The sequence below is a fragment of the Hyperolius riggenbachi genome, chromosome 12 (genome assembly GCF_040937935.1).
Source record: "Hyperolius riggenbachi isolate aHypRig1 chromosome 12, aHypRig1.pri, whole genome shotgun sequence".
Classification (NCBI taxonomy): domain Eukaryota; kingdom Metazoa; phylum Chordata; class Amphibia; order Anura; family Hyperoliidae; genus Hyperolius; species Hyperolius riggenbachi.
In genome coordinates, this window is record NC_090657.1 from 49,344,610 (window position 1) to 49,370,956 (window position 26,347).

General features: G+C 47.0%; 1 protein-coding gene across 2 annotated transcripts in view; it reads left to right on the top strand.

Moving 5' to 3' along the window:
* Positions 1-26,347, top strand: part of LOC137541088 (7-methylguanosine phosphate-specific 5'-nucleotidase A-like) — a 34,291-nt gene that overhangs the window by 1,149 nt on the left and 6,795 nt on the right. Inside the window, exons 2-8 of one of the 2 annotated variants that reach the window (XM_068262228.1) lie at positions 593-635; positions 8,477-8,575; positions 9,350-9,419; positions 9,512-9,558; positions 16,674-16,759; positions 21,562-21,651; positions 25,130-25,292. In XM_068262228.1, coding sequence (XP_068118329.1) covers positions 8,507-8,575; positions 9,350-9,419; positions 9,512-9,558; positions 16,674-16,759; positions 21,562-21,651; positions 25,130-25,292 — 525 coding nt within the window. In that variant the 5' untranslated portion in view covers positions 593-635; positions 8,477-8,506. The remainder of the gene's footprint in view (positions 1-592; positions 636-8,476; positions 8,576-9,349; positions 9,420-9,511; positions 9,559-16,673; positions 16,760-21,561; positions 21,652-25,129; positions 25,293-26,347) is intronic. The other variant, XM_068262227.1, reaches the window with a different exon arrangement.

Genomic DNA, 26,347 nt, shown 5'->3' on the forward strand with positions numbered 1-26,347 from the left:
TTCTAATGCTGAAACCAAGATTATGTCAAAGTGTGTATCCTGAATAATTTACTGCGTTCTGCTATATACAGTTCCTCTTTAGTGATACATTCACAGGGGCAGTCCAGCCACCAAGCAGTCATTTGCTGTATAAAGTATTACTGTTGCATGTCACATCAGATGGGCATTTTGCTAACTGCTCAGATATGATGTGTTCCAGGCAGCTAAAGCATATATGTCTAGCCATTCTATCGAAGTCCTGTTGCTCTATGCCACTTTCTTCCAGTCCTCCCTCTGGCTATGGAGTAGGGCTTCTCTATCACTGGATAGCTAGCAATAGAAGCCAGAGGAGGCGTGTCCTGGACCTCCGCAGTGACACACTGTTGCATAGAGGTCTAGGCCCTGGAAGAAGGCGGCTGGCACAGTCACATGACTGTCGCTTTGGATTACACAAGAAGGTATTAATTGCCAATGATTTTATACTGTGATAATAAAGATTTGGTGCTAGATTGATTTACCTGTTTGATGCCAGGAAGTTCATTTTAACCTAGTGGCAATGTTTTTGCACAGGACTGTTTCTTTATGTATTATAACTGAATTGTTTTTATTGCAGACACAACTAATCAAGCTTAAAGAGGAACTCCAGTGAAAATAATGTAATAAAAAAAGTGCTTCATTTTTACAATAATTATGTATACATGATTTAGTCAGTGTTTGCTCATTGTAAAATCTTTCCTCTCCCAGATTCACATTCTGACTTGTATTACATGGTGACATTGTTACTGTGGGCAGATTATGGAGCTGTTTCTAGCTGGTCTGGCTTTAACAGACAGCTATTTCCTGTCTGAACATTGTTACATTGTGACAGTTTGCCCAGAGTACCGTACGGTACCTGAGCCTCTTGTGGGAGGGGTTTCAGCACAAAATCAGTCATACAGCGCCCCCTGATGGTCTGTTTGTGAAAATCATTATTTTTCTCATGTAAAAGTGGGTATCAGCTACTGATTGGGATAAAGTTCAATTCTTGGTCGGAGTTTCTCTTTAAAGAGGAGCTGTTAGGTATAAGGTCTCAGAGAAAATAAACACAAATATCAGTAGCTAAATATAGGCTGTACTTACATTACATATGCATTTCACTGTCCACGTTTGGATTTCACAGAAGTTTTATATAGTATATGCAGAGAATGATGCTCCTGACAGCTTATGGCAGTGTCCATGTTTGTCTGTCTCCTATGAAGCCAAATGTGTCGTCATGTCCTGCCTGCTTCCTAATCACAGAAAAGCTCGTACTGAATAACACTAGTGTGCAGTGAATATTAATTAGCCATGTGGCTAGGAACAATAGCGGACTCCTGCAGTGTGCTCTGCCGGGAGATTTATCAGTGCTGTGCGCTGGACTGAGTTACATGCTTTTGTTACTTGACCCTGTAACTTCTCATTAGCAGCCGAGGGGAGAGCCCCAGAATGCTTTGCAGTATGGTATGCGGCTTGCGTCTGCTTGGGTCTAACAGCTTTGCTGATAAGCACACATCAAATGTAAGAGAGATTTTTATCTTCACTAATGCCTTTTTGGCTTCCTTCTAAACTGTTTAACACAGGAGAATAGAGGTTTAAATTAGCTTTTGTAGCCTGACAGTTACTCTTTAAGTTACATCAACCCCATTAGTGCTCCTGAATATACCAATTAATTGAAAATATGATTAGATGTACTCTTTTAATATATTTTCATTAGATTCAGGGCTAGTTCACAGTGCTCGGTTGCGTTGCAGTATAATTCTGCATGTCATCGCTCTCTGCCCATGCAATACTATGGGCCTGTTCACTGTACTGCATTGTAACTGATCATGTTATTCCAACTCGCTGAATGGAGGCTTTCTCTTAAATTACACCTGATGCAAAAAAAAAAAAAACCCACAGCCGCGCAGGTGCAGTAGAAGCTCTCCACTCCGGCGGAAATAGCTGAGCGGACCCGACGGGGCTTGGCTATTTCTGCCGGAGTCCAATCAGAAAGCTTCTACTGCGCTGGGTTGCGGTAGGTAAATATTGCAGCACGTGGAGTTCGAGGCTTCCAGCGATGGATGCAGGAGGCTACAGAGGAGGCTTACCCCTCCCGAGGTAAGTATTCTCTAGGGCAGTGGTTCTCAACCGGTGTGCTGCGACACATTCATGTGTCTCGGCAGCAGCGGGAATGTGTTGTCGCGTTCCCCTGCTCTGCTGCTTGTCAGCTCTGTCTGACACTCAGTGTATTAGATCAGTGCTACAAGAAAATGGCCACGGACGTCCGCATTTGTGGACATAGTCGGCCATTTTTTTGTAGCACTGCGCTAGCTACTCAGAGCGAGGGCGGAGACCAGAGCGAGGAGGGAGCCAGAGATAAACACTTGTAGCAGAGAGGGAGGAGAGGACCGGATATACCATAAAGGACTGAGGTACGAGCCTACATGTGCCTGCTCCTGCAAAAAGGCAGTATCCTTCCCGAGTGTCTCTCTCCGTGTTACAGCCAGCATATGCGTGGCAGACACATTGCTGCAGCTGTGCTGTGGCTGGGAGATTCGAGCAGTGTACAGCCAGCCGCTTCCTGCTACCTACATTGGGGCAGCTCTATTACCTGCACCGGGGCAGCTCTATTACCTGCACCGGGGCAGCTCTATTACCTGCACCGGGGCAGCTCTATTACCTGCACCGGGGCAGCTCTATTACCTGCACCGGGGCAGCTCTATTACCTGCACCGGGGCAGCTCTACTACCTGCACCGGGGCAGCTATACTATTTATACATATGTGATGTGTCACGGATATCTGAGTGTTTGGCATGATGTGTCACGACTTCAAAAAGGTTGGGAACCCCTGCCCTGGGGGATGTTTTTTTTTTTTTTTTCATTACAGATGCCCTTTAAAGTCTATGTCCAGTCTCCATTGCCGTTCACACTCATCATAATGCATGCGTTATGCAACTGGCCACAGTGAACCTAGCCTTAGTGTACTTATCGACTCTAATGTCTAATCTATTAAAATATCTAATGCTAATACTGTACATCTAATCTATACTGTACAATGTGTGGAAAATCAGGTAACTGTTCCATGTCTTCCAGGTATGGATTGTTTTTCAGGTCTAATTTTTTTGCATCTGTGAACATCAGATAAAATTCTGGCACAAATCTTGTCTGGATTCTCCAGAGGCTTCCTGTGTCCTCCGGTAGACCGCCAGAGTTTGTCGGGACACTCCTTTAAATGGCAGCCGCGCTCCTTCATGCATAGCCGTGCAGTATGGCTGAGCAGTAGCTTCGAGCTGCTAGTCCACAACTTGCTTCGCTCGTGTATTAACAGGGGCGTGGTCACGTTACATATCCAACAGGCTTCTTGTTGCATATTCCAGGGCTTGCACATGGCAACGGTGAGGGACAGGACGTGGGAAGCTTCCGCAGGATCCAGATGCTTCTTGGGTAAGTATCTGTTTTTTCTCCCCTTATGCTCGCCTCGGGCATACCACTTGCTGGCCTCAGGAGTCCCCAATGCATAATTAATGTGATCAATTGGCTGCAAAATGTTTGACTAGCACTAGGCTAGCTAGTACAAGTGTCCAGCTCCCCCCGATTGCCTGCGCCCCCCCCCCCCCCACCGTTAATACATTACCCAGCCTGGATCTAACACTCTGCACAGCCTCCCCGCACAGCTCTGGTCTCACTATGGGGAGGATCGCATGACGTCGGCAATGTCATGTGTGATCCTCCCCATAGAGAGACCGGAGCTGTGCGGGGAGGCTGTGCCGATTGTTGGATCCAGGCTGGGTAATGTATAAACGGGGGATCAGGGGGTGCTGGACACCTGTACTAGCTAGCCTACTGCTAGCTAAAGGTTTTACAGCCATTTGATCACATTAATTAACCCTGGGGACACAAACGAGCAAAACCTCCTGAGCGGCGTAACGCTGAGGAGGTTAAAGAACAACTGACCTGAGAGCAATATGGAGGCTGCCGTATTTATTTTGGTTTCCAATTGCCTGGTGTCCTCAGTCCTGCTGATCTTTCATGCATCAGTGGTGGCTGAATCACACATCTGAAAAACGCATTCCGCAAATGCAGTCACACTTAAAGGGCCACTATTGCATAAAAAATGGTGTACACATACTTATAAGAAGTACATTTCTACCAGATTAAAATGCGCTATAAATTACTTTTCTCCTATGCTGCTTTTGCTTACAGTAGGCAGGAAAAATCTGACAGATTTTGGACAAATCTATCTCCTCATGGGGAGGTTCTTAGTATCTCCTTTCTTGTCGTCAAAAGCAGTCCCTGGAAAGAATCTGTACAAAGATACCTGCCAGCCTCCCTTATCACAGCACACTATTTTGGAAGTTGGACTGACCGACTGATGTTTAATAAGTGCTTCTGAACATAAAGAAAACTCTGAGAACCCCCATAAAGAGATGGACTAGTTCAGATTTTTACTGGCTTATGAAAGCAGCAGGAATATGAGATAAAACTAATGTATATCACATTTGAATGTAATGGAGAAATGTACTTGTATGCAAACACGAGTATTTTAAATTTTTTAAATGTTTCATGATGGTGGTCCTTTAAAGGGACCCTGAGCTCAGGCTCAAAACGGAATTTGAAATTATTTGGGGCTTCCCCTAGCCCCCCCAGCCCGCAAGGTCCCCGGCATCCTTCTGTCACCACGCATCATCACGCCAGCCGGCGTAAGAGTCCTGTGCATGCACAGTTCTCTAAAAGTGAAGCAGGCATGCGCAAGACTCTAACGCCGGCTGGCGTGATGGCGGGGCGGCATGCATGGCCAACCTCAGGCCAAAGTCGCCGATTAACAGAGCTGCCAGCGGGACCGAGAGAGGAGCCAGGAGGATGCCGGGACACCTTGCAGGTTATGTATATGGAGAATGCAATATTTATTTCCTCCTTAATAATACCAGTTGCCTGGGAGCCCTACTGATTTCTTACTGCAGTAGTATTTGAACGGCAGAACCGAAACAAGCATGCAGCCAATCTTGTCAGAAACATCTGATCTGCATTAGGGTTGCAACAGTATGAAATTCCACAGTATGATAACCATCTAAAAAAATACCATGGTATTACGGTATTATACAATTAATTGGACCCGCCCCCCACATAAAATAATGTGCCCCACTCCCTCGGCATACATATGATTAAACCGCCGGGAGATTTGTGGCGCCGGGTAAAACTTTAAAAAGGCTCACCTGGCTCCTGCAAAAGTCCTGGTGTTCGGGATAGGTGTAGCCAGTAGTAGGTGCTCGCAGGATAGGTAGCCAGGGATAGGTGTAGCCAGTAGTAGGTGCTCGTAGCATAGGTAACCAGGGATAGGTGTAGTCAGTAGTAGGTGGCCACAGCATAGGTAGCAAGGGATAGGTGTAGCCAGTAGTAGGTGCTCGCAGGATAGGTAGACAGGGATAGGTGTAGCCAGTAGTAGGTGCTCGTAGCATAGGTAACCAGGGATAGGTGTAACCAGTAGTAGGTGCTCACAGCATAGGTAGCCAGGGATAGGTGTAGCCAGTAGTAGGTGCTTGCAGGATAGGTAGACAGGGATAGGTGTAGCCAGTAGTAGGTGGCCGAAGCATAGGTAGCCAGGGATAGGTGTAGCCAGTAGAAGGTGCTTGCAGCATAGGTAGCCAGGGATAGGTGTAGCAAGTAGTAGGTGCTCACAGCATAGGTAGCCAGGGATAGGTGTAGCAAGTAGTAGGTGCTCGCAGCATAGGTAGCCAGGGATAGGTGTAGCCCGTAGTAGGTGCTCGTAGCATAGGTAACCAGGGAAAGGTGTAGTCAGTAGTAGGTGGTCGCAGCATAGGTAGCCAGGGATAGGTGTAGCCTGTAGAAGGTGCTCGCAGCATAGGTAGCCAGGGATAGGTGTAGCCAGTAGTAGGTGGTCGTAGCATAGGTAACCAGGGATAGGTGTAGTCAGTAGTAGGTGGCCACAGCATAGGTAGCCAGGGATAGGTGTAGTCAGTAGTAGGTGGTCGCAGCATAGGTAGCCAGGGATAGGTGTAGCCAGTAGTAGGTGCTCGCAGCATAGGTAGCCAGGGATAGTTGTAGCCAGTAGTAGATGCTCGCAGCATAGGTAGCCAGGGATTGGTGTAACCAGTAGTAGGTACTCGTAGCATAGGTAACCAGAGATAGGTGTAGTCAGTAGTAGGTGGCTACAGCATAGGTAGCCAGGGATAGGTGTAGCCAGTAGTAGGTGCTCGCAGCATAGGTAGCCAGGAAAAGGTGCGGCCAGTAGTAGGTGCTCGTAGCATAGGTAACCAGGGATAGGTGTAGCCAGTAGTAGGTGCTCGTAGCATAGGTAGCCAGGGACAGGTGTAGCCAGTAGTAGGTGGTCACAGCATAGGTAGCCAGGGATGGGTGTAGTCAGTAGTAGGTGGTCGCAGCATAGGTAGCCAGGGATGGGTGTAGCCAGTAATAGATGGTCGCAGCATAGGTAACCAGGGATAGGTGTAGCCAGTAGTAGGTGGCCGAAGCATAGGTAGCCAGGGATAGGTGTAACCAGTAGTAGGTGGCCGTAGCATAGGTAGACAGGGATAGGTGTAGCCAGTAGTAGGTGGCTGCAGCATAGGTAACCAGGGATAGGTGTAGGCAGGATAGGTGCCCACAGTGTAGAGGGGGGAGGGGGGACACAGCGGCAGGGATAAATAAATAAATACTCACTTGCTGGCGGGTCCTGCACGCTGTACTGGCTTCATTCTTCTTCCTGTTTTTACATTCCATTTCCTTGTAACAGCGTCCAGGGAGCGCAAAAAACAGGAAGTAGAATGAAGCCAGTACAGCGTGCAGGACCTGCCGGCAAGTGAGTATTTATCCCTGCCGTTGTTCGAGCACCCACTGCTATGTCGCCCCGCCCCCAAAAACCGGTGAAACGAGATTGTGCATGGTATAATTACCATGCACAATCAAACCGTCTCATACTGGTATACCTTAGCAATCCTAATCTGCATGCTTGTTCAGGGTCTATGGCTAAAAGTATTAGAGACAGGATCAGCAGGACAGCAATGCAATGAGCATTGTTTAAAATGAAATATGTCAGCCTCCACATAGCTCTCCCATTAAAGGACAACTTAAGCAAGAGGGAGATGAAGGCCGCCATATTTATTTCCTTTTTAGCAATACCATTTTCCTGGCTATCTTTCTGAGCCTCTGCCTCTATAATACAATGTGCATTAGAGTATGGGTGCAATGTGCATTAGAGTATGGGTGCCCGTACTGTAATGCACATTGTTACAAGGCACTGTGTATTGACCTGAGGAAGCTGGCTAGTACCTGTGAAACGCTTTTTCTGTCTGTTTTGAATAAAAAACAAATACATTCCAGTTGAACTGGTGTCCTATCTTCTGGAGATGTTGGAGAACACCCCCTTTTATGATCCCCCCCCCCCCCCCCTCTAATTTGTCCGTCTCCATCTCCACAAATTCTTAGTAAATCGGAGCCCCTGTGATAGCACTGCATAATGACTGTGGCTGATACTCTCACAAGATTCCAACCTTCTACACAGTTTTGGATGGCTACTAGTGGGGTCATCACCTGTGTTTTTTCTTATAGCCCCCAAAGAACCTGGAGGTTACATTTAGGGCTGTGTAGTCGGTACAAAAATCATCCGACTCTGACTCCAGCTACCTAAATTTGCTCCGACTCCTCGACTCTGACTCCTTGGTCTAATTTTTACAAAGGCTATAGATTTGGTACAAAAATCATCCGACTCCTCAGTTTATGAAACCACCAACTCCGACTCCAGGTACCCAAAATTGCTGCGACTCCGATTCCACAGCCCTGGTTACATCGCTTTATTGTAGTTTTCCTCTGTATGCCATAATAAATGTCTCGCCATCTTGTTACAAGACCCCTTAAAGGATACCCGAACTGAAATGTGACATCATGAGATAGACGTGTATGTACAGTTCCTAGCACACAAAAAACTAGGCTGTGTTCCTTTTTTTTCTTTCTCTGCCTGAAAGAGTTAAATATCAGGTATGTAAGTGGCGGACTCAGTCCTGACTCAGACAGGAAGTGACTACAGTGTGACCCTCACTGATAAGAAATTACCCTTTTTTTTAACCTCTTTCTTGCTCTCAGAAGCCATTTTCTGCTAGGAAAGTGTTTTATAGTTGGAATTTCTTATTAGTGAGAGTCGCACTGTAGTCACTTCCTGTCTGAGTCAGGACTGAGTCAGCCACTTGCATACCTTTATATTTAACTCTTTCAGGCAGAGAAAGAAAAAACGGAACATAGCATAGTTATTTGTGTGCAAGGCACTGTACATAAACATGTCTATCTCATTATGTCACATTTCAGTTCGGGTATCCTTTAACACCTTGTTTTGTGGTATGGAGAAATTATCTGGGGTGTGTGACATTGCCTGTTTAGGTTGGGAGTTGCTATAGCTATTGGGCAGAACCATGTAATAAATTGTTTATTCATAGAATAGAGCAATGTTTAGCTTTAGTTGATAATGGCCATTATTTCTGTGAATGATTGACAGATACCCGAACTAAATAAGGAAACCGTTCGTATGAGAGACCCACAGCGGGTGCAGCAACTAATCGTGGCGCTACAGAATGGAGGAAATCAGAAATTACAGGTTGGTTTTGCTGAAGGATGACAATGTACCTGTGTTTTCCCGAAAATGAGCCCTCCCTCGAAAATGAGCCCTAGCTGTATACAGATAGAAAATCGAACACTATGCTAGTGCAAGGGGCGGTGTGCAGTCTCTTACCGCGCCTCCCTTGGGGCTGCACCTCTCTCCGTTCACCTGTAAACAGCTCCAGTATCCTAATATGGTCGGCGCCCTTTGACTTGGTCACACTCACAAGTCTGCACAAAACAGGAAGTAAAATATAATGCAGTCATAGGGCTTGATTCACTAACTAGAGCAGCGCAGCTTAGTTTGAGCAGCATGTGTTAAAATCCTCAGTGCACATTACGGGCTGTGTAGCGTGCACTGCTAAGTTATGCACACTCCTTGTATTTAGTGTCTGCTCCTTTCCTCCCACCCTGTCACTGGCTTCCTATTGGTCCAATCAAAGTGTGGGTTATCACGCCCTAAAATGCTACAGGTCACGACAGGGCTCAGGGCGCGAGTAAAGGAGCAGCCACTAAATACAAGGGAGCCAACTAAGTAGCGCACGCTACACAGCCCGTAGCGTGCGTGAGATTTTAACTTGCGCTGCTCAAACTAAGATGTGCTGATTTAGCAGCCCAGCTTAGTTATTCAAGCCCACTCAGCTTATCTGGTTTACTGTAGTGACACATGAATTGTACAGGGTGGGCGGTTCCTTACATCCATAAGGATTCTGGCATGCATACGCAGAGATGAAAATACCCATTCATTTATTTCTGGTATCTTTTTCTGCAGGTCATTTCTGACTTTGACATGACACTGAGCCGCTTCCAGTACAATGGTGAAAGGAGTCCCACCTGCTATAGTGAGTATGCAGCTGTTGCCCCCTACTGGTCTGCTGTGATATCCCCTAGATAATAACGCTGTCGGCCATCTTATCCCATCTCTCCTACACAGATATTATTGATAACAGCAAGATCATTAGTGAGGACTGCAGGAAGAAGGTGGGTGGAAGAATTACACATTATACCTTCAGCAGCTAATAACAAGTGCTTCCTTTTATTTGTTTTGTCAGCATGAAAACAAGATTCTAATTGGTTGCAGCACTAATGTTTTTCTATCCTGAACAACCCTAACTGCAGGTCAGCTTTTGCTGCAATGCAGAGGCTGGTGTGTTGTCGGGTGGGTGTGGCCTTGCATACATGGCCACACCCCTGCCCACACATATAACTGTAAGCCAGTCTCTGCTGCAATAAGGAATGTGTGGGGCAGAAAATTCTTTACTTAAAGGGGAACTTTGAGTTGCATATTCCACTTCCCTCTAGTATGGTTGTTCAGAACAACGGCACTTCAAAACTAACCACACAGAGGTTTCTTTGCAATAGCAGGGCACTCCCAGGTCATAGCATGTGGTGCGTTTTTGAGTCGTTTGCACCATCCCCTATGGAAATGAGACGTACGTTAGGCCTGAACATTACATCAAATTTAAACCAAAATTGCGATCACCAAGAACACAATTTTGGAATCGTCAAAGCGGTGATTATCGTGATGACGTCACTTTTGCATGGGGAAAGTTTTGAAGTTGCTATCCCGCGGCTAAACGAGGGTCCCTGACCCCCAGCAATCCCCTCCGAGCAGCAGGGGATCTCTTCCGGATTGAGGCAGGGCTAACCGCCGCAGCCCTGCCCCGCGCACGTCTGTCAGCGCGTATCTCCGCCTCTCCCCCGCCCCTCTCAGTCTTCCTTCACTGAGAGGGGCGGGGGAGAGGCGACGATGCGCCGCTGATAGACTCGACTGGAGGCAGGGCTGCAGCCGTTAGCCCTGCCTCTAGGAGCAGCAAAATCTACGACCAATTTGGTTGTTGATTTTGCGGGGGGGGTTTGGGGGTGAAGGGACCCCCGTTTAGCCACGGGATAGCGGCGTTTTAGCAGGGGCACACGTGCCCCTGCTAACTATGAGCTCTGAAGCGAGAATTATTCTCGCTTCAGTGTCTCTTTAACCACCCTGGCGTTCTATTGAGATCGCCAGGGTGGCTGCGGGAGGGTTTTTTTTTTTAAATTAAAAAAAACGATTTCATGCAGCCAACTGAAAGTTGGCTGCATGAAAGCCCACTAGAGGGCGCTTCGGATGCGTTCTTCTGATCGCCTCCGGCAATCAGAAGTAACAAGGAAGGCTGCAATGAGCAGCCTTCCTTGTTTGGCTTTCCTCGTCGCCATGGCGACGAGTGGAGTGACTTCATTGACATCAGCTGACGTCAGCCGCCTCCGATCCAGCCCTTAGCGCTGGCCGGAACTATTTGTTCCGGCTGTGCAGGGCTCGGGCGGCTGGGGGGACCCTCTTTCGCCGCTGCACGCGGCGGCGATCAGGTAGCACACGCGGCTGGCAAAGTGCCGACTGCGTGTGCTGCTTTTTATTTTATCAAAATCGGCCCAGCAGGGCCTGAGCAGCACCCTTTGGCGGTAATGGACGAGCTCGTCCATACCGCTAAGGTGGTTACGGTACTTATTCTCTACATGTGTGCAGTAGAGGTAAGGGACTCAATCACAATAAGGCCCAGTGCACACCGAGCGGGTTTTGGAGCGATCTGCCGGCCGCATCCGCCTGGAAAAATGCTTGGCTAATGTATTGCAATGGGATGGTGCACACCGGCGGTTTGAGGTTTTTGACAAGCCGCAAACGCGCCTCCTGCTGCGCGTTTGCGGTTTGCTAAAAAACCTCAACCGCCGGTGTGCTCCACACATTGAAATACAATAGCCAAGCGTTTTCACTGGCGGATGCGGCTGGTGGATCGCATACAAAATCCGCTTGGTGTGCACCCGGCCAAATATCTGCTCTCTGCTCCCAAAACCGCTAGCGTTTTGACGATCTGCTAGCGGTTTTGGTGTGCACTGGGCCTAACACTTTCCTTCCTTAGCATCCAGTGAGTACTTCCTTGTTTACTAGCTCCCACCACGTGACGTGTGATGCGGCGGACGCACAAGGAAGTACTGAGGCATCGGTAGTCATAACTACCGCCACGATCTCCCGTCTTCTGCCACGCCGATGCCATGTAGGAATTTGGCGAGCAGGCATGGATGCCGCACGGAGAGCTGGCCAGAGGCAGGTTATATTGGAGGCACAGAGAACGGGCATGGAGGCGGATGTAGCGGCGACATGGAGGTGAATGATTGGCGGTGGCATTGCGGGCAGGCACGTGGGCAGATTATTTCCTGCATGGAGCCGGTCTGAGTGGCCGATGAATTTAAATCCCGGGCACAGATGTGTGGCTAAAGTGGGGGCACCGCATGAGGCTGGTGGAAGAAGGAGGCGAAAAAGGTGATGTGAAGCAAAGCACACGGACAGAGACCCAAGGAGGCAAAGAGTAAGGAACGGTTTTGTGGGTGTTTTTTCAATTTGTGCACTACTTTTTGCTACCTTCGGACTATAAGACGCAGGGACTTTCTCCCCACTTTTGAGGGAGAAAAAGTGCGTCTTATAGTCCGAAAAATACGGTGAATAGTACATCAGTGGACCTGATGGAAAACTGCAGCATTTTCAGACAATTAGCATATATGCATATTTATCAAAGTGGATAGCCAATCACAGCGCTATCATTATAGTTTAGAGATTTGTAAATAAATAAATAAGCCCATGGCAGCTAGGAAACGTATGTCCAGAGAGCCCATCTCCAGAAATACACGTCACTCTCTGAAATTGATTGTGAATTGGCCTGCGGTGTACAATCTATGGCTCTTAATGCCTTATACATGTGGGAGTGTTATGAAATTTTAGGAATTGTGTGCGACAACATATCCTTCTCTTTAGTATGTTGCTGAGGAGTTCGGAGGATAAGGCTCTTTTGCTTCATGCCAGTTCTGTAGTCAGTTAGTACACTCTGTTGGTGTTGATGGAACAGTCCACATTCTTTTGAGCTATTGGTGCTGTCAGAGGTGGTAGGCGTGCCAGCATCTGGGCACATCACCATGAGGGCTCATTTCTCTCCAACCTACCTGTGTTTCCCCGAAAATAAGACCATGTCTTATATTAATTTTTGCATCAAAATATGTGCTAGGGCTTATTTTCAGGGGATGTCTATGAACACACACGTTCCTTTGCTGTGTCCTCCTGGCTTCCTCACTGTGCCACCTCTACTTCTGCTGGATCCACCTCATGTCTCCCTATGTTCTCCGTGTCCTTCTCCATTCCCTGTCCTCCTGTGCCCTCCACTGTCCCCATGTCCTCCGCTGTCCCCTGTCCTCCGCTGTCCCCTGTCCTCCTGTGCCCTTCGCTGTCCCCCATGTCCTTCGCTGTCCCCCATGTCCTTCGCTGTCCCCCATGTCCTTCGCTGTCCCCCATGTCCTTCGCTGTCCCCCATGTCCTTCGCTGTCCCCCATGTCCTTCGCTGTCCCCCATGTCCTTCGCTGTCCCCCATGTCCTTCGCTGTCCCCCATGTCCTTCGCTGTCCCCCATGTCCTTCGCTGTCCCCCATGTCCTTCGCTGTCCCCCATGTCCTTTGGTTGTCCCCTGTCCTCATGTCCTTCTGGTGTCCCCCGTGTTCTCCAATATCCCCCTGTATCCTCTTCTTTCCCTCAACTCCATGCTGCTGTGTCCCCGAGCTTCACCCTATGGGGAAGTAGTACGGCAAATTGTGTTTCTGGCCTCCAGTAAAAACACAAGTTGCCATACTCTTTCCCCTTACTGCTGCTTGGACTTACTTTCAGGGTAGGGCTTATATTTTGAGCATGCTAAAAATTCTTGCTAGGGCTTACTTTTGGAGGATGTCTTAATTTCAGGGAAAGAGGGTACATGTCCATTTGGCCACCCATCTGGAGAAGGAGAATAAGAGGTGAGAGAAGGATCTGAGAAAGGCAGAGGAAAGAGATAGGAGAGGATGATTAGCAAGTAGACAATGCGAGTAAAGGAGTGAGAGAAAGAGAGATGGAGGGATGACGACCCACAGATTAAGAATTAAAAGCTTATGTGGGAGCTGCAGTTTTTTGTGCTGTCACTTGTAGTTACTCAGACACCCCTTTCTCCACCAATCCAATTCTGGTGTTTTGTGGTGGCTGCATGGGCAAACAAGGCAATGTCCGAGGGTCCCAGAGCCTGTAGGGTCGTCCCCCCACCCCCCCAGTTAATGTGTGGCCGTTCGGCTATTTGCAGAATGGGTCACGCTGTGGAGGAACACAGGAACATGTATTCTCTCCAGTGCTTGGTCCTGGCTTCTTCAATCTGCCTGACCGGTTTCCATGGCTCCCGGCAGCAGCGGCGTTGCTATCCCTGTGACGCAGCCATGTCACGTCAGTGCGTACATGCCTGTATGGAAGGAAGAGGCACCAGGGATAGAGGGGTCTGTGCATGCTGCAGAGGGAACAAGAGCAGTCTCTGACCCAGGTAAATGACAGTTAGCTTTTCTGCTGTTCACACTCTGCATTTAGAAATAAAATAATGGGGATGCCCAAATATGTGCCGGGGCGGGTCTTAAAAGATACTCTGTCCACCATTAAATTAATGCACAGGCAGGGAGACAATGCAAGGGGAAGGGGGGGTATGGTGCACTTTGTACGCTTTGGATGGCTTATAGCCTGGTACACACTTTTAATTATGATTGCCAGTCACTGACCAAATTCACAACCTTTAAGTAGTAATGAGAGATTACCTACACGATCTGCTCATAGTATTCAATATTTATTGACCCCTATACTACATGAGTGGTGAAACTGGTCAGCTATTGGCCAATCATAGCTGAAAGTGTACCAGACTTTATTGTAGCCAAAGGACCAAGGTGGTCACCTAACTTTGTACAGTCCTGGCCAAAAGTTTTGAGACTGTCAAAAATATAAGTTTTCACAAAGTTTGCTGCTAAGCTGCTTTTAGATATTTGTTTCAGTTGTTTGTGACGTAGTGAAATATAATTATAAGCACTTCATACTTCAGGCTTTTATTGACAATTACATGAGATGTATGCAAAGAGTCAGTATTTGCAGTGTTGGCCCTTCTTTTTCAGGACCTCTGCAATTCGACTGCACATGATCTCAATCAACTTCTGGGCCAAATCCTGACTGATAGAAACCCATTCTTTCATAATCACTTCTTTGAGTTTCTCAGAATTAGTTGGTTTTTCGTTTGTCCACTCGCCTCTTGAAGAATGACCACAAGTTCTCAATGGGATTAAGATCTGGGGAGTTTCCAGGCCATGGACCCAAAATTTCAACGTTTTGGTCCCAGAGCCACTTGGTTATCACTTTTGCCTTATCACACGGTGTTCCATCGTGCTGGAAAATGCATCGTTCTTCACCAAACTGTTGTTGCTGTTGGAGGGTGTTTTGGTACCATTCTTTATTCATGGCTGTGTTTTTTTGCAAAATTGTGAGTGAGCCCACTCCCTTGGATGACAAACACCACACATGAATGGTCTCAGGATGCTTTACTGTTGGCATGACACAGGACTGATGATGGCGCTCCCCATTTCTTCTCCGGACAAGCCTTTTTCCAGATGCCCCAAACGCACCTTGAACCCAAACCGAAGCTCTGCATACACACCAAAAGGTGCGTTTGTAGTTCCTGGGGGGGCTCAGCGCATCTCTGATGGAGGCCATTCGGAGGCGGCCTGGTGTTGCGCTGATCCACCTTTTGCGCAATTTTCAATTTTATTTGATTAGCCGCACCCAGGCTATGCATATACATAGGTTAGGATTTAGTTAGTGTTAGGCCCCTCCCATGGAGGATTGACTTCTTCGCAGTGGGAGGGACGAGTGCTTAATAGGTTGCATGCAAGCTGTTAATGGAAACCAACATCCTCCTCTAGTGGTAGACAGGTCATGTGTATGCTCGGTGTGTATTCGACCCCACAAGTGGGGCTTGCACTCTTTTGCAGGTAGGCACTAGTCTGTTTTTAAGTAGCGCTGCTCATTTCCTTGCTATGTACTAATGTAATTCGTTTTTGGTCAGCTGCTCCCACTTAACAGCCATGCTTTTGGTGTATATGCAGAGCTTCTGTTTGGGTTCAAGGTGCGTTTGTAGTTCCTGGGGGGGCTCAGCGCATCTCTGATGGAGGCCATTCGGAGGCAGCCTGGTGTTGCGCTGATCCACCTTTTGCGCAATTTTATGTTTTGTTTTTGGAGGGGGGTGATTGACTTAACTTTTTCTTTATCTTGTGTGCAAAGACATGCAAGAAACATGAGGAAACGTCTACTTGTTTCGGATTGTAGTGATTTCATGAAAGTTTTCCTCATGTTTTGTGCACTTATTTGTATATAAAAAGATAAACAAAAAGTTAATGTTGAATGGTTTCAGGATAATAATAATAATGACATGTTTGTTGCTACATATGTATTTATTGAAGTATTCTGGGCTGCTTTATTGCTATGTATTCTATGAAATAACAAGCATCCACTCCTGAGTGAAGTGAACCCTGCAATGGACCTCCTTAGTGGTACATCCTACATATACTATGCAGATACGCTATCACTCCTGCACATGTGACCTGAGCCCAACAGCATGACACAGTAAAGAGGTTTTTAGCAGGGCTGTGGATCGGGTACAAAAATCATCCGACTCCTCCGTTTATGAAACCTCCGACTCCAGGGACCCAAAATGACTGACACCTCGACTCCGACTTCTTAGTCTAATACTTACCAGGGCTGTGGATTTGGTACGAAAATCATCCTACTCCCGACTACGACTCCTCAGTTTATGAAACCACAGACTTAGACTTCAGGTACCAAAAATTGCTCCAATTCCACAGTACTGGTTTTTAGTATTATGAGACTGATCCAGATAGACCTTATGTAATGCTAGGTGCACACTCAGATTTTCTGGCAGATTTACTGTCAGATTGATTATCTCCAGCATGTCTTATCTGACTTCTGATCGATCTCCGACCGTTTTCCGATAGAAGTGAACAGAAAACAGTCGGAAATCGATCAGAAAATGGTCGGAAATCAGTTCGGAGATGTTGGAAATAATCGATCTGACAGTAAATCTGCCAGAAAATATCAGTGTGTGCCTAGCATAAGTTATGTTTTATTCATGATGTGTTAAAGTGGTGAAAAAAGCAATCCAGTAGCTGAAAGCTTTCTGTTATAGCCATATACTGTATACTGTTGTTTACATGACACATGTGGTCTTGTTTCTTCAGTTGAAGGATCTTTATAACATCTATTACCCTCTTGAGATTGACCCCAATCGGACCATCCAGGAGAAGTACCCGCTGATGGTGGAATGGTGAGAGCCAACCTTGTGGTGTTCACTAAAGGGCTTATGTATAGAAGATTGGTAAAAGCACACTCTGTTATGCCTGTGAAATAAATGAATGCTGCACATTGCAAATAAAGGTGCATACGTGTCTGCTTCACGGTTCACAGACAGTAAACTGTCAGGACCATGGTCATAACATCACACTGTTGGAAGGGGTTTAGCCACAATATCACCCATACAGGCCCCCCTGGTGATCTATTAGAGAAAAGGTAAAGATTTCTCGTAGGTAAGGGGGGTATCAGCTACTGAATGGAATGAAGTTCAATCTGGTTAAAGCTCCTCCCACTTGTGAGACCTTTAGTAATCTAAAAGTGGAATTTTAACCCAGGATTGAACTTCATCCATAAATGCTGTTATGACATTTGTTTTTCACACCAAGGCAAAGCAGTGCCCCATTCCGTCCTTGGTTTGGTTACTGTGTATCACAATATATAACGATACGCCACCTAGTGTATTGGTTAGTAATAGGAAAGAATGTCTTGTTATCTGACAGTCACTAATGCAGCACATTATAAAGATGTGTATTTTAATTGAAATGAAGTAGATCTGCCTAGACACCTATTTGTGTTCTAGAAGACATGACTTACAGGTGTGTTTATACTTACCTGGGGCTTCTTTCAGCCCTATGAGGTGTGTGGGCTTCCTTGCCGTCCTGTCCCTTCACTTTTTATCCCCCCCGGTTAAATGGGGTTTTTGCGCATGCGTGGCCTTGCCACACACTCTCCTGTGTCTGGGAGCGCTCTGCCTGCGCAGTACTACTGTGCAGGCGCAGAACGCTGCCAGCTGTGGGGGTGCACAGCCTTGCATGCGCACAAGAGCACGGACGGCCAGTTTACCAGGCGGGAGAACAGAGAGGAAGCCCCAGGTAAGTATAAATACACCTGTAAGTCATGTCTCTGGTTTCCTTTAAGCCTTGTACATACGCTAGTTGTCCATTTTACTGCATCGCAAAACTGACAGTGAACAGCTCCTATTTTACATATCGAAGCCATTCACACTTGTCGGTCTGCAACTGATCCATCCATCCTTGCGATAATCCTCGGTAGGCGGATTTTTCCCCATATAGCCTATGGTGGTAACACATCTGCTCTGGGCTCCAGACAGACCATCAGAGCTCCCGCTGGCTGCAGATGGGAACCGGGCCTGAATGTCAGGATATTTTCTTCCCCACATTAGAAGTGATTTGTTGTGCTAATAAGGACTTTGAAGGGACAATAAGCAGTCAGGTAAGCAAGATAATATTGAAAGACCTGCAAGAGCTCTGAGGAGCATTAGAAGCATCAAACAGTGACCAGAGCACAGTGCAGCTAGTTAGCTTACTATCAGTATAAGCACAAAGTAATAGCTTATACTGCATATACCATGTGTATGCATGGCCGTTCTAAAAATGGCCCTTAAATCAGCAGAGCAAGAACACTTCATTTTTGTTTTTAACCAGGGGGCCATTTTATGTCCTTTGTTAAAATCCTGTAACAAAGACAACAAAAGGATTTATACTTACTTGGGGCACCTTCCAACCCCCTGCAGTCTGTGGGCTCCATCAATGTCCGGTCCCCTCCATCCTCCTGCTGACAGCCCCGATAGTCACAGACCAGGAGCATTCCATGTCTGTGCAGTTACTTAAGGCTTGCAACTGCGCAGGCACTGAATGCTCCCGGCAACAAGGAACTTGACCAAGGAGGCCCGGCGAGTCAGGGACTTTACTGGGTCTGACTGCAGGAGAATAGATGGAACCAGATGGACACTGAGGGATATGGAGGATGACATATTTATTTTGTTTTAACCACTTTAAGACCACATCACACCGATCGGCGTAAAGTCCTGGGGGAGTGTTTTGCAGCGGATCCGCTCCGCCTTCAGTCTCCCAGCGGCGATCGCCGCTAGGAGATTGTTAGACTACAAAACCGCTGACTTTTAGCTTGTACAGCACTGCGATCTAAGGCAATTCTGTACTGGGGACAGCCGTGTGACACGGCTGTCCCCTCCATTGGCTCGGGGGTGATCTGCTGTCATAGGCTGAAGCCTATGACAGTCGATCACAGTGATTAGCTGGCGAGGGGAGGGAGGGAGCTAGAGGAAAGAAAAAAGAAACACAAATTTATTACAAAAATAAAGAAACCAGTATCTATAAAAAAAAAAATTAATAAACATTGTGGAGGGGGGGTGATCAGACCCAACCAACAGACAGCTCTGTTGGTGGGGAGAAAAGGGGGGGGGGGGGTGAGGAATCACTTGTGTGCTGAGTTGTGCGGCCCTGCATCGAGGCCTTAAAGGGACGGTTCAAGCAAAATAAAAAAATGAGTTTCACTTACCTGGTGCTTCTACCAGCCCCATGCAGCCATCCTATGCCCTCGTAGTCACTCTCTGCTGCTCCAGTCCCGCGCTGGCAGCTTGCCGACCTCGGAGGTCGGCTGGCCGCATTGCGTACATTTTTACGCATTCCCGCTAGTGCAGGAGCATTAACACATACATTTTTACGCGTTACTGGTTCAATGCGTACATTTTTACGCATTGAACCAGCAATGCGTAAAAATGTATGTGTTAATGTTCCTGCACTAGCGGGAATGCGTAAAAATGTACGCAATGCGGCCAGCCGACCTCCGAGGTCGTCAAGCTGCCAGCGGGGGACTGGAGCAGCAGTGAGTGACTACGAGGGCACAGGATGGCTGCATGGGGCTGGTAGAAGCCCCAGGTAAGTGAAACTCATTTTTTTATTTTACTTGGACATTCCCTTTAAAGGGGAACTTCAGCATAAACAAACATACTGTCATCAAGTTACATTAGTTATGTTAATTAGAATAGATAGGTAATATAATCTCTTACCCACACTGTTTTTAAAAGAACAAGCAAATGTTTGTTCATTCATGTGGGCTGCCATCTTTGTCAGGGGGGCAGCCATCTTTTTGGTTGAAAGGAGGTGACAGGGAGCAGGAGACACAGTTCTAACTGTCCTGTGTCCTGATCACCCCTCCCAGCTGCGCACGCTAGGCTTCAAATGTCAAATTCAAAATGTAAAAAAAAATTGCACCAAAACAGCAGAACGAGAACATCAAAATCAGAAATCCCATCATGCTTTGCACAGCATCAGGGGAAAAAAGCCCGGGCAGTTTTCTTCTGTGCAGCTAAAATTGAGGCTTGTATAAGAGAAACAAAGTTCTGATGCTGCGAAACTGTTAAAGAAACACCAAGCCTTTTCAGAGCTGCTGAGTCGATTTTTTTTTTGTCTGGAGGTTCACTTTAAGGCCGCAGTGGCCAATTTAGCTAAAAATGGCCTGGTTTTTAGGGGGGGGTTAACACTGCGGTCCTCAAGTGGTTAAACAGTACACATTGCCTGGCTGCCCTGATCCCCCGCCTCTAATACTTCAGCCACAAACCCCCAAACAAGCATGCAAATAAGATGTTTGACTGGATTTACTGCATGCTTGTTTCAGGTGTGTGATTCAGACACTGATGAAAGATCAGCAGGACTGCCAGGCAACTGGTATTGTTTAAAAGGAAATCAATATGGCAGCCTCCATATGCCTCTCACTTCATTTGTCCCTTAAAGGGACACTTAAGTCAAACAAAAAAAGAGTTTTACTCACCTAGGGCTTCCAATAGCCCCCTGCAGCTGTCCGGTGTCCTCGCTGTCTCCCTCCGATCCTCCTGGCCCTGCCGGCAGCCACTTCCTGTTTCGGTGACAGGAGCTGACAGGCTGGGGACGCGAGTGATTCTTCGCGTTCCCAGACACATTAGCATCCTTTATGCTGCTATATGATATATGCTGTAGCAGCATAGATGGCGCTATTGTGGCCAGGAACGCGAAGAATCACTCGCGTCCCCAGCCTGTCAGCTCCTGTCACCGAAACAGGAAGTGGCTGCCGGCGGGGCCAGGAGGATCGGAGGGAGACGGCGAGGGCACCGGACAGCTGCAGGGGGCTATTGGAAGCCCTAGGTGAGTAAAACTCATTTTTTTTGTTAAGTGTCCCTTTAAGCACACAAACACTTTAAAGGTGTTTGTGTGCTTAGCGTTGATAGGCAGATTCGACCAAGAGACAAATCTCCCTGATCAAATCTGATTAGAGAGAGATCTGTCAGCTGCCCATACACCGCAGGCTGATTCCCGATCAATTTCATGCTGAAATCAATCTGGAATTGGCCTTGTGCACCGCACCCACCCTGTCCCCTAAAGAAAGATCCTCCGTGTCCAGTGTAAAGTATACATTACCTGTCCGCGGCCTGCGCTTATCCCACACTGGCTTCCGGTATTTCTGACGTGTGACGTCACACGTGCGCCCTTACTAGAGAACCACATGGGGCGTGCGTGTATGGACAGCGGAATACTCCCGGAGCAGCGGAGGGACAAGTGCAGGCCGCAGACAAGTAATGTATACCTTTCACAGGGAACCGGGGGGACATCATTCATTGGGGTGACAGCGCCGGGGGTTTCATTGCATTTGTCAGTTGTCGCAAAATTGCAGGCCGTTCCCACCCCCATCCGCCCAACATCTTGCAGAATGCGCGGTCGACAATGTGACCAATTTTCTTCCTGAAATTGGTTGCATTGTCGGTCGGACATGCACTTGGTGGCACCAATTTTCATCCAATTAATTTTATTAATTGAATCGGACGGTCGATTGGCCACCAAGTCGCCTGATGTATGGCTTCCTTAGGTCGCTATTTTATATGGCATTTGATGACTGCTGTATGATGCGTAGAATGATGTTGTCCCATAGCAGCTGTTTCTGATCCCAGTGTTGTGTCTTCTGACTTGCTGTTTTGTCTCTCAGGTGGAGTAAAGCGCACACTCTTCTCTGTGAGCAGCGCATTGAGAAACAGAAGCTAGTGCAGGTCGTGAAAGAGTCACGGGCCATACTGAGGTAATACTGCTTAGATCGGCCAGTACACTCACACTTTCAGTTTCGCATATATCCTGGATGGTTTTATCTCCCATTGGCTTCTTCTGCCTCCATTGAAGATATCTGCCGTTCTCCAGTCACCAGCTATGGCATCAGCATGTCTGTATTATTAGTCCTGCTTCACATCAGTGACTTGGCCTTAAAGTGAACCTGAAATGAGTAAAATTATTAATGTAATATTCATTTTCAGGTACATCATGTGTTTATTACTTACCCTGCCATCTGTTCCTCTCAGCTCATGATTGTCTTCCTTACAGTTCTGACAAAACTGAAATATATCAGTTGCTGTCAGTTAAAACTGAAAGGACAACTGATGTGCAAGGTAATGTTTCCCCATGGCTCAAGTGGGCAATATTGCAGTTTAACTGTGTGCTGACCAGGAAGCTGTTATGGGGTAATGCCATTTTCAAAATGGAGGACAGAGAATTTCATTGGTCAAAGTGGACAGACAGGACGTGGGAGAGGAGAGAGATTGTGTGCATGTTTATTCTTAGCAATAAACTTAAAGCAAACCTGAACTGAAAATTAAAACTAAGAAAATGGTAATCGTAGTACTTAGTGGAACTGACCATAACTAACATACAGATCAGCAATCTTGCTTTAGGTCTGTGGTGAATAAGAGTGTCGGGCTCTTCTTGAAGGTTGTATTTGTGACACCAGGCACAGTTAGTATAGAGCGGGAGAAATCCTTCATCCTGCACTATGTATATCTATATACAGTCTGGAACAGAGCTCTGTAACACTTCCAATAGGCTAGGGAGTTATGAGACGCATCAGACCGCGCCCTAAGCTGTCTGCTGATTGGCAGAGCAGGAGGGAGAGATTTCTTCTACTCTATAGACACTACACTCAATTACTGGGCCAGGCGGGGAAATTAGCAGCCCCATGACAGGACTTGATATTATACAATATTTACTAGCCTCAATCTGTCTTTATTACTTTCACCCTCTTGCTAAAATGGTTTATCTCCTCTTTAATATCAGCCTGCTTTTCCCGATCATCCTTAAAGGGACACTTAAGTAAAAAAAAAAAGAGTTTTACTCACCTAGGGCTTCCAATAGCCCCCTGCAGCTGTCCGGTACCCTCGCCGTCTCCCTCCAACCCTCCTGGCCCCGCCGGCAGCCACTTCCTGTTTCGGTGACAGGAGCTGACAGGCTGGGGACGTGATTCTTCGCGTTCCCAGGCACATTAGCACCCTCTATGCTGCTATATGATATATGCTATAGCCGCATAGATGGCGCTATTGTGGCCAGGAACGCGAAGAATCACTCGCGTCCCCAGCCTGTCAGCTCCTGTCACCGAAACAGGAAGTGGCTGCCGGCGGGGCCAGGAGGTTTGGAGGGAGACGGTGAGGGCACCGGACAGCTGCAGGGGGCTATTGGAAGCCCCAGGTGAGTAAAACTCTTTTTTTTTTTTTTTTTTTTTGACTTAAGTGTCTCTTTAAAGCTGCAGTGGCCAATTTAATGAAAAATGGCCTGGTCTTTAGGGGGGGTTTAACACTGTGGCCCTCAAGTGGTTAAATGTCACATCTCCCACTGTCAGCAGATCACTTTACATTTCTCCCCCTTCCATACTCTTGCTCACCTTGCTTCTCATGTTTTTCTTAATAGTGACTACAGTTAGAAAGGTCTGCAGACCCATATACATATACAATCCAGAAATGTCAGACCCGGGTGCACGGTCTAGTAAATCGGGCTCAATGCCCCAGCATACAATTCAAGAAAAATTGACCTGCGCACCATTTGTAAGTTGCTAAAAGGTTTGTACCAAACACACTATTTACATGAAAGTTAGCAAAACAGCATCCAAAAACCGAGACCTTATTTTACAGTGTAGTGGTCACCCAATACAAAACAAAAGCTATCATCAGTTGTAAAGGAGCAATTTAGCATATCAGTAGGGTAATATGGACTTTGCTTTTGCGGTCACCCTGCTATAATCATTCATCAGATCGTGCTGCTCAGGCTGTACTTTGTGCTATATGTACATTCATGATGCTTCATGCGCTCCTCTCATATGCTATATTGCTCCTTTGCAACTGATGTACAGCTTTTGTTTTGTATTGGGTGACCACTGTGTGACTACATTGTAAAATAAGGTCTCTGTTTTTGGATGCTGTTTTGCTATTTTTTGTGTAAATAGTGTGTTTCTTGAATACAAACCTTTTTGCAACTTACAGATGGTGTGCAGGTCAATTTTTCTTTAATTTCTTAATAGTGACACCACACTCTTATCTCCAAACACAAATCTACACTTAACCAACCGCACCTTCATTATCTGCCTCCTCCTCCTCCTGCTTGCTATCATACTGCCTACCACTTCTGTATTATGTACCAGTGTCTGTATTTCAGGTATGTGCCAGTGTCTGTAGTATGTGCCAGTGCCTGTAGTATGTGCCTGTAGTATGTGCCAGGGTCTGTAGTATGTGCCAGTGCCTGTAGTATGTGCCTGTAGTATGTGCCAGGGTCTGTAGTATGTGCCAGGGTCTGTAGTATGTGCCAGTGCCTGTAGTATGTGCCAGTGCCTGTAGTATGTGCCAGTGCCTGTAGTATGTGCCAGTGTCTGTAGTATGTGCCAGTGTCTGTAGTATGTGCCAGTGTCTGTAGTATGTGCCAGTGTCTGTAGTATGTGCCAGTGTCTGTATTACAGGTATGTGCCAGTGTCTGTATTATGTACCAGTGTCTGTATTATGTACCAGTGTCTGTATTATGTACCAGTGTCTGTATTATGTACCAGTGTCTGTGTAAATGGCAATTGTAGATGAAGCCGGCACCATCCATTAATCTCAATGCTCTTTTATTGATAAGATGACATTACAGTATAAAAAGCGACGTTTCAAGGCTTTACGCCCCTTTCTCAAGCTGAAGCTGTATGTCAAATGTCAGTTACACAATCTCAAAGTATGGCTTGTTTATATAGTACACATGGTTACGAGATAGCCAATCATACTCAAATATTCAAACTCTCCAATCATAATAGCCCCATAATAGGTCGGGCTATTATGATTGGAGAGTTTGAATATTTAAGTATCATTGGCTATCTCGTAACCATGTGTACTATATAAACAAGCCATACTTTGAGATTGTGTAACTGACATTTGACATACAGCTTCAGCTTGAGAAAGAGGCGTAAAGCCTTGAAACGTCGCTTTATATACTGTAATGTCATCTTATCAATAAGAGAGCATTGAGATTAATGGATGGTGCCGGCTTCATCTACAATTGCCATTTATACTGACTGGTCCTGAGTGCTGCTGGACCGTGGCCTGGCACATCGTTGAAACAGCATAGAGGAGTGCTTCACAAGACATATAGCAACCAGTGTCTGTGTAATGCACCCTTGGCTATTACTCTGCACAGTACCATGATAGATGATGAGGTGATATGCATCATCAATAATAATAATTCCCCACTCCTGTTCTTCTCCTGTCTTCCTCCAGGGAAGGTTTTCAGCTGTTTTTTGACACCCTGCACCAGCGTGAGATTCCGCTGTTCATCTTCTCGGCTGGCATTGGGGATGTTCTGGAGGAGATCATCCGCCAGGCAGGAGTCTACCATTCCAATATTAAGGTGGTCTCCAACTACATGGACTTTGATGAGGAGGTAAGTGTAATGCAGAGCCCCCCACAGAGCTGATCAATACGAATAAATAAATACAAATAAAATAAAAGTAAAGATCTCCATAACAAAGTTTAAAGGAGTGGACACGTTTTGAGCTCTGAGAAATACAGCAGAGTACCCGGTATCTGGCACTGGCAGGGATCGCCTGATGCTGGATACATGTGCTTGCTTAAGCAACCAGCCTAAACAGCACAAACCTCCCCCCTGAAATACTCACTGAACCTCCAGCTATGTCTTGTAGTCTCCCTGCAGCTTTCTGTCATCCTCTGCATGTAAGCCAGCGTGTCACATGACCTGCATTGGGTCAGGTGACACGCCAGCTTCTTTACCTGGCGCTGGAAAGCTGCTAGGAGCTGCAGGGAGGCTACAAGACATCGCTGGAGGCTCAGTATTTTAAATGCCTCTAAAACCCCCTGAAAGAAGGTCCCCGTTATCCCTCTGGCTTGCTGGTGAGTTGAGACTTCCAGGTTCCTGAATTCTGAATAATGGGGACTTTCCAGGGGTGCCCAATAGGTTGATCGCGATTTACCGGTAGATCGTGACCGCCTATTTGGTAGATCGGGGTCATGTAACATTTTGCGGCTGGCAGCTGGCAGAATCTGCTGCCAGCCGCTGGCCAATTAGAACAAGAGGCGGAGAGGAGAAGGGTGGTACAGCGGGAGAGGACGCGGCCGCGACGTCATAGCTGGGGGCGGCGCTGGGCCTGGGCGCAATGCACGCTGCTCGCCGCCCCCTTTACTCGCCGGACTCCGGAGGCACTCGCAGCGCGGCTGATGGAGGGAAGACCAGGAGGAGCCCCAGACACCGCCGCTGGAACTGGAGGGAGGTGAGTGGCCCCTACGCCTACCTACACTATACCTGGCTAACTATACTTAAGGCACCACACCTAACTACTCCATACCTGGCAACTAAACTGAAGGTCCCTGCACCTAACTACACTATACCTGGCTAACTATACTGAAGGCCCCTGCACCTAACTACACTATACCTGGCTAACTATACTGAAGGTCCCTGCACCTAACTACACTATACCTGGC